The 9,073-nt window shown below is 40.3% G+C and overlaps 1 protein-coding gene across 1 annotated transcript; it reads right to left on the reverse strand.

Annotated features, from left to right (window-relative positions):
- Positions 1-260: 260 nt before the first annotated feature.
- On the reverse strand, positions 261-1,664 carry LOC130048116 (uncharacterized protein F54H12.2-like). The gene has a single exon (XM_056144372.1). It carries the CDS (start codon positions 1,662-1,664, stop codon positions 261-263), a length of 1,404 nt encoding a protein of 467 aa, XP_056000347.1.
- Between the last annotated feature and the right edge of the window lie 7,409 nt (positions 1,665-9,073).

The raw sequence follows: 9,073 nt of genomic DNA on the forward strand, positions 1-9,073 counted from the left end.
ACATGTGTCTCCGTGCCGTCGAATAAACTCTGTGATTTCTTTATGGGCCGGGGGTAATCCGTAAGAATCAAAATATTCTATGACGGGGCTGCTCAAATACAAACAAACCCAATGGGCTCCGGGGCGATGCTGGGGGTCCGTATTGACCACGATCGCTTTTTGATGCGGTAAGACCTCCGGTAATACGTCTCTAGGATACACACCTCCAAACGAAGACCCTAAATCTCGAGATAAGACGTCTCTCAATTGATACGTGTCCATCAGTAATCGATGCTGACTTCTCGCTGTTTGTTGACTTCTAGCAAATTGTCAAAGACGGCATACACCACGCAGTTCAAGGTCTCCGCTACGTTGGTCGTGAATTGTACTTCCACTCTCAGGTTTCCCGTCTGTATGAGATGAAATTTATCGGTCTGAGCTTCTTGATCTTTGGTGAAATCCACACACCATAGAGTGTATCCCTTTTTATACTCTTCCAGACTGATGTCCGGGGCCCAATCCTGTCCTAATTTTCCCAGGCCTTTGCACAGGGTCAGATACGATCTCAGATACTGATTGTCGTTGAAATTCGGTTCCAGGGGTCGGGTTTCTATCATTTCTCCATTGATACTGACTTCTAATTTCTTGACTTGCTGATTTTTTAAATGAAACGGGTTTTTAGTATCATCGCCGTTAAAGGCGGCATTTTCGACGAAGCCCAAGAGAATCAGTTTGGGCATCTGTCCTTGAAACACGTGATCGGTGATTTTCGATTGGGTGCCGGTGGGAATGGTGAACGTTTTCACTTCCACTCTTCTCAACGGATATTTAGCCGTTTGAGTACTCAGCTGTTGATTGATCAGATTGACGATGTTAGGAATCGGTTTGACTTTTCTCACCCACAAGATCATACTTTGAATGGCCACTTTGCCACTACTCCCCGCAGCGGTCATCATGCAGAATTGAGACCTGGCGCGGTTGAATCTCAGACGGACGTCTACTCCGTTCGGCAGACATTTCTCTTGCTGAAATAAATCCAGATGTAAACGATCCATCAACACGATGACTTTACTGTTATCTATCTTCTCGTGACGTTTTATCAACCCCACGTTCTTGGAATTATCGGGATAGATAGGGGTAGGGATGACGGCATTGATGGTGAGTGTATCACTGGCTACGGGGAATTGCTTGTCAGGTTGAGTCAGAGCGGCTAACCCGACTTCGTCCATGTGCCCGGCCGTATCTTTTCCCCACAAGGTACAGGCCTTCATCTGGGTTTTCAGAGTCCTGTGACTATAAGACAGTAATTTCTCCAAGTAGACTTTGTACGGATAAGTATCCGTTCCCGGAGTGATGACTTTTCCATTGAGACTCACATCGATTTCGCTGAATAAGGAATGTAAGATGTTATTGACGGGAGTGGAAGTAGAATTGCCTCCCGTGAGAGCTGTGCCATCTCCTTTGGTAAATTTACAGATCACCTGGAGATACGATTGAGATAAATCCAGATATTCATCTCCCTGTCCTTTGATTTCGAATTCGATGGGAGCTGTATCTGAATTCAGAGTACTGGAAATCGGATAATATTCCATCCATTTAGAGTCTTCTATAGTGACGTTCGTCGGGGGAACTTTAAACAGTTCCAGACTATCCGTCCCGCAAGCGCAAGATTCTCTGTGCAACATTTTTTGATGTGTTACCGATCTTCGATGGGGAATCAAATGGGTGCTCACACGTCCTACACCCTCTTTTTATAGGTTCAGCCAAAAATGTCGGGAGATCGTTTCTTCTTCTTACCTCGGGACTTTCCCCGGGGGTTCACTGCTGGCGCTCTCTTCCTCTTACGAGATCCTCCGCGCGCTAAGATGGGGGAGAAACGTTGTTTGGCCATACCCGCCGTATTCTTAGCGGCCCGTATACCGTGAGTCTTGAGGGCGTCTTTGAGATATCTCTTATTTTCTAAGACATCTAATTCCGTCTTAGCAGCGGCTGTCAAAGCTTGATTGGCCCCCGTTTTGAGTAAATCGGTGAAAAATCCCTTGCCTCTCTGTCTTTTTCTTTTTCTTCTTTTTTGACTGGCTGTTGTTTTAAGTATTTCGTTTAAAAGTTCTCGGCCTTTCTGTTTTCTTTTTCTTTTCTTTCTACCCATAGTGCTTGCTAACGCTTGACCTCCGTGAGTTCTGAGCGCTTGTTTGAGAGATCGTTTATTTTCTAAGACATCTAACCCTGTCCGGTACCCGGCTTTCATGGATTGTCGTGCTCCTCGTTTCACCATACCCGCTAAAACACTGTCCCTTGACGGGCTCTTAATTTTTGTTGAATTTTAGGCATGGCCATACCGGCCATATTTTTGATGCCTTGTACTCCGTGTGTCTTGATGGCGTCTTTGAGAGAGCGTTTATTTTCTAAGACATCTAACCCCGTTTTAGCGACTGCTGTTAAAGCACTATTAGCCCCCGATTTGAGCAAATTGGTGAAAAAACCTTCTCCTGTTTGTGGTGCGGGGTTGCCTCCTAGTAACCCTCCTACGACCTGACCGATCACGGGAGCCGCTACTTTATCCACTATTTTTAAGAGACTACCCCACCCGTGACCCCGCTGGTGTAATAAACCTCGATGATACTGCATCTTTGTAGAGACTGACCCCCTTCAGGGTCTAACCCGCTTTTTATACTTTTTGCGACCCCTCTTTTTTCTTTTCATGCCTTTGCCTCCTTGAACGGCGCCGATTACGGCACTAGCAATCATAGGAAGGAGAATGGAAAATATTCCGTGTCCTTTCTGACGCCTGACTCCGCGATGATACTTCATCGTTACACGACTTTTCTCTTCAATACACTTTTCGGAAATGAAGTTTCACCAGTGTTCTACCATTTAAAAAGGGCATGGGGGTCCCCAGAGAGGTCATGATGTGAATGTCGATGGTATCGAAATGTTTTTTACTCAGTTTCAGATATTCGGCCCTGGTGGGTTCCCATTTGGCATGTTGGCCGTCCACCAGGTGAAACGTACTAGGAACCACCCTTAATAATTTCAATTGGTTGGACCCCATCACTTGAGGGTTCACGACATCGCAATACACGTACATGGATTTCAGATTTTCATAGACATCCATGGTATTGTTCCCCAAGTAAGTCACGTTGATCCATTTGGTGTCCGGTTCGTTTGGCAGGATGAGTTTCTGTCTATCCATACCGAGCTTGTAAGCTAAGGATAGGGGGAAACGAACGCACAAGGGGGCTTTTCTGAGCATTTTCCCTTTAAACTGATACATGACGCGCTCGTATTTTTCGAAATAAACTAATTTCATGAAACTCTCTTCTTTGGGGTTACCCATCGTTTTCCATATCTTTTTCATACTTCTGACCAGACCTTCGTTGATTTCGTCGATTAACGCCGCGGAATGAATGTAAGCTCCGGGTCTAAAGTGAATTCAGACGATACCCATCTTCTCACTGATATCGATGAGATGAAACCAGAGAGTGTCGCTCCATTCGACTAGTACGGGGCACTGACTCAAGGGAAGCAGCTTGACTTTTTCCATCCGAAATCGTACCCATTTGTAAATATCGGGGTTTTTAACGTGCTTAAGGTACTCTTCGGGGAGGAGGATATCGAAATAAGCCTCTTCCGTTAGGATGTTTTTCAAAGCATTGGGGAACATCATTTCGGTTAAGCCCACTTCCCATTCCCCGTCCGTCAAATCCATGGATTGGGGTAATAAGATTTTAAATTGAACGGCCGTATTGTTCGGAAAGGATTCCATAGAACCATCACTAGGGAGCGTTAAGTAAAACTCTTCTCGTCCAGCCATGATGACTCAAGTGATGACCATGACTCACTACCTCCTGTATTTATATTTGTAAGACCAAAGAAAACATTTTTACATATTTTTATTAAACATTTCAAAAAATTACAAAGTCATTCTTCTTGATCGCGGCCACCACCGCGACTTAATGATAGTAGAAAGGATTCTTCCATCTCCAGTGTTCGTCTCTCGACTAAGCGGCGTCGCATCAGCAGATAGTGTTGAGTCCCCCAGCAATCGACCACATCATACCCCTTCATGTCTTTAAAATCTCGGAGACACTCCTTCACGTTGTCAAACCAAGGGCTTTTAATTAAAGTCCATTCCGATTCGTGTTGTCGAAATGTATTGTAAGCTTTCACTTTCCAGCAGAAATCTTGATACTGGGTCTTCAGGATAAAGGGTAGCGATCCATGAATTACCAGTATACGTTTGTACAAGTACACGGGTTCCTGAGACACTTTATTTTGGTTACAATGCATCAAACACATCTTATCCGAAAACCATGCACTTTTCTTCCCCGTCTGCTTCCAGGCGTACTGTGTTTTACCCATGTTGAACTGATGAGTTGGGAGCAGCTCGTTCCTCTTTTATACCGGTTAAATTCATCTGAGGGCTAGGCATGATGTATTCCACGAGAGAACTCAAGGTGACCATCCAAAAATCGCGATTGGGATCTCGTAAGGCTAGCATCACCACCGAAGTGATGATCGTTAAACAGAGGAATAATTGTGCGAAATACACAATTTCTGCTCGAGGAACTTTTTCGCCTCAGAATTTCCATTGCTGTGTCAGGGTAGAATGAGATCCGCTTGCGGAATCCATGAGTTGAAACTAGAGGGGTATCCTTTCCACTTCACTTGGACTTCTGAAATGACTTTTTTCCCCACACGGCGCTTTTTATACCCTAAGATCTCCTCCACTTCGTACACATCGTCTTTTTTAATCACTGTTTGTAATTCTTGAGGGTAAAACGTCCCTTCTAATTTTTCTCCGTGGTCGTCTTTAATTCGGTATATGTTACGCCCCGGAACTTTTCTGGAGATGGTGAACAATTCGGTGGTCCAGTTCGGTAAATACCCCTTATCAAATGTACGTTTGGCTTTACTGATACGTACCCGATCTCCCACTTGTAATGCCGAGGTGTTTGTAGTCTGTTTTCCGTACAAGGTTTTCCAGACCTTTAATACATTTGTGGGGTTGACTTGAGCAGGAGCTCTCTGGATACTACGATGATACGCGTGATTGTATCCGTGTACCAGGTCGGGTAAGACATCCACGTACCGCCGTGTTTTATGGCGTGTAAAATAACGCCACATACGTGCTTTCAGTGTGCGTTCAAAGCGCTCCACGATACTGGCTTTGGTTTGGGCATTACGTGTAGTAAAGAAAAGAATGGTTCTGAAAGCTTGAAGAAATTCTTTATTCGTAAATTCTCTCCCTTGATCCGATTGAATGCGGACGGGGCGTCGTCCGTCTCGAAAAATCTTTCGGAGACCTCGTATCATTTCTTTGCCCGTTTTCTGTTTTAAAGGCACCACCCACGCATATTTAGACAACACGTCGATGGCACACAATAAAAACGTATACCCATCATTGTATTTTTTCAAGTTCGACACGTCGGCTAAATCTAATTGCCATTGCTCGTCTATATCGGTCACCCGGGTCTGTTGTCTCTTAAAGGACAAGGGACGTTATTGGCCAAAATTGGCCGCGTTTCAAAAACCGATCACATTTTGCAGGTAGAAAGGTGATAATTTTCTCGTTTCATTCATATATAACATGTACCATTTACTTGTTGCTGATATTGAGAATATAACGTTACAATATTGCATTGTTAACTCAGACGCTGTCTTCCTACGGTCGCTTTTTCGGAACGACGTCATCGACGTTATAGGATTTACAGTCCCCTGATTCTTCTAGAATATTTTTCTAAAAGTTACAATTTTAACTTTTTATATCAAAATACTCATTGATATCAAAGACTATTGAAAACTGGCATGCTATTGAAAATACATTATTCATTTACATGTAACTTAATCGTGGTCATAGACATTTTGCGGAAGAATCTTGTGTTAATTAGAGTGAGGAAAATAATGCGTGTAAATATATTTGTTAAACGTTGTTGAATAGAATGCAATCATATTTTCGAAGGTGCTGTTCGATATCCTCCTATTCAAATGAAATATGGACAATAAATTGGCTCTTGAATTTTCTTTTTCCTTTTTTAAACGTTGATTGAGTCGGATAAAATTACTTGTTATGCTATGTACACCAAGGACTATATAACAGGTCTGCTTACATGTGTATGCAATATACATGTTACAGTACATGATACGAATAAAATATATCTGCCTGCTGTGGGTATTTACAAAACATATTGAATAAAGTGTGGTAAATGTACATGTACTAAACGATACAAATTTATGTTGCATGAATGGGATATCATTTTCTTGGGTACAGCAAAACACGTCAAGTAATATATACATTAACTTCAGATGGTATATTTCATATAGCAAATGTATTTAAAATCCTTCACAAAAATGCGTCATGTTTATATCTTTACATTCCCCTAAATGGTCAACAAAGAGTAGTTCCAACTCTCTCTCTCTCTCTCTCTCTCTCTCTCTCTCTCCCCATATAGTGTTCATCTTTGATAAATGAAAATTACATCAGTCAGTGGGCATGTCATTGTATGCACCGACATTCAGTCTAAATCTAGAACAGACTCTGAGAAGTTGTTAGAGTACATGTATAGACAATGTAGTATATTTAAATGCTTTTCCCAGGCACTTTTTCATATGTGAATAAGGAAATATTGAGTGAACCCCCCCCCCCCCCCCCCCATTTTTGATAGTAGTATTGAATGAGAAAAAAATAGGCTTAAAATTATGAATTGAACCCATGTAGCAAAGAATATCCCCCCTCCCTGCGATTTAAGAATTCGAAGATCAGGCAGAAAGGTTTTTTTTCATTTCCTAGTTAACTACCAACTTATCTTTCGACTCCACCCCCAATAAATGATGCCACGTGTCTGTTTCCAAGAGACAGTATATGTAACTACAACAGACCTTTTTTAAAAACGAATTTAATAAACATCATGCATCATTTTTCAATGTGCGGGCCAGGCCTATCCAGAACACCTTGACGTGAGAGAGAGAGAGAGAGAGAGAGAGAGAGAGTGAGAGAGAGAGAGAGAGAAGCGTCTACATATGTACATAACCTTACGGTTATACTCCAGTTTTCCTAATCATGGAGGGGCATACATCAATACTATTAATATAAACTTTTAATAAAAATCACCACAACACATATATTATATATTTTATAAGATTGATAAAAGTTGAAGTGTCATTAGACTGGTCAAGTTGTTCCCATAGCAAGGAAATAGTCGACATCACCCCCCCCTCCCCAAAAGTGGAGGGGCAACCCCTCTTCGATACTACGGTGTTTGAATATTTATATCTATACATGTATATATACACATGTGCATCCTACCCAATTACCTTTGTTATATAAGTGCACCTGTAAATGTGCATCTATTATATATATATATATATATATATATATATATATATATATATATATATGACCCCGTGGGGATCCAGGTTTGAGTAGGTCCTCAGTACTCCTTGCTTGTCGTAAGAGGCGACTAAATGGGGTGGTCTTCGGATGAGACCGCAAAAAACTGAGGTCCCGTGTCACAGCAGGTGTGGCACGATAAAGATCCCTCCCTGCTCAATGGCCATAAGCGCCGAGCATAGGCCTAAATTGTGCAGCCCTTCACCGGCAGTGGTGAGGTTTCCATGAGTGAAATATTCTCAAGAGGGGCGTTAAGCAATATTCAATCAATCAATATGCGATATAGAGAAAAAGCTGCCACAACAATGGTCGAAGTTTCAAATCGATCACAGGTTTTCGACGTTTTAAAGAAACCACATCTCGCTGGAAGATATAAATAATGATTTGCTGTTAATTTATTTTTAATTTAAACCGTTTTAAGAACCTTTGGAATCAATATCTAATTACTAATGTAGTAACATCTAATTTCAACATGCATCATATATATACATGCATGCATGTACGTTAAAATTGATGTAAGAAAACTGCTTTAAAGAAAAACCCGCACAAACACGTCAATATTATTAGCAACAAGTTTTATGCATTATATTTGATATATTTGTATCAAAGATAGTTTAAAAAGCGAAAAAAGTAACATACATCCCAACTATCTAGCTCTTGAGATGTAACGTATTTTTTGCCGAAAATGAACGAATTTTGGTCCGATTTTTGTAAAAAGAAAATAAATTCGAGTTATTACAGGTCTATGCGTGTCTTTGATTATATTTTTTTTTTAAATTCAATTTATTCTTAAATAATCTTATTTTGAAAAGACATGTTCCCGTGACCTTTGAAAACGAAAGTAGAATAATTTCCATTCATCATGCGGTGGATTTTTGATCCGCCTCAGTGACTCGAAAGGCAGACATCTGCATTTAGTAGGTGCAGATATTTATGGCAAACTAGGTAAAGCATTAATTGTTTGACAGGACATACATGTATTTATTAAATCGCAGAGTAAGTAAAAGTTTATGAGGTTAAATGATGGAACAGTTTGCTTCAGTTCTATAACATGCAAAATATTGACTTTGCGTAACGAAAACGGCCGATTTACGTATTCATTCTTTTTTTAAATTCATATTGTTTGCAGCCAACAACCGACACCATATTGATAATGAAAGAAGAATATTAATGGATAATTAAACATGCAAAATATAAATCTGGTTGTTGCATGCAAAAGTTTTTTTTTTTCTTTAGTTCTATAACATGCAAAATATTGACTTTGCGTATCAAAAACAGCCGATTTCGCATTCATTCTTTTTTAAAAATTCATATTGTTTGCAGCCAACAACCGACACCATATTGATAATGAAAGAAGAATATTAATGGATAATCAAACATGCAAAATATAAATCTGGTTGTTGCATGCAAAAGTATTATTATTTTTCAGTTCTATAACATGCAAAATATTGACTTTGCGTATCGAAAATAGCCGATTTCGCATTCATTCTTTTTTAAAATTCATATTGTTTGCAGCCAACAACCGACACCATATTGATAATGAAAGAAGAATATTAATGGATAATTAAACATGCAAAATATAAATCTGGTTGTTGCATGCAAAAGTATTTGTTTTTGCTAAAGTTTATTCATAATTTATTTCAAATCAACAGATTCCGCTAAACAGCTCAACTTTAGCGTATATTCATGACGTCATAATAAAAT

The sequence above is a fragment of the Ostrea edulis genome, chromosome 1, assembly GCF_947568905.1.
Source record: "Ostrea edulis chromosome 1, xbOstEdul1.1, whole genome shotgun sequence".
Classification (NCBI taxonomy): domain Eukaryota; kingdom Metazoa; phylum Mollusca; class Bivalvia; order Ostreida; family Ostreidae; genus Ostrea; species Ostrea edulis.

Bases quoted from the DNA above. Each gene is read 5' to 3' on its own strand.
- LOC130048116 (XM_056144372.1), bottom strand. From the start codon at position 1,664: ATGTTGCACAGAGAATCTTGCGCTTGCGGGACGGATAGTCTGGAACTG.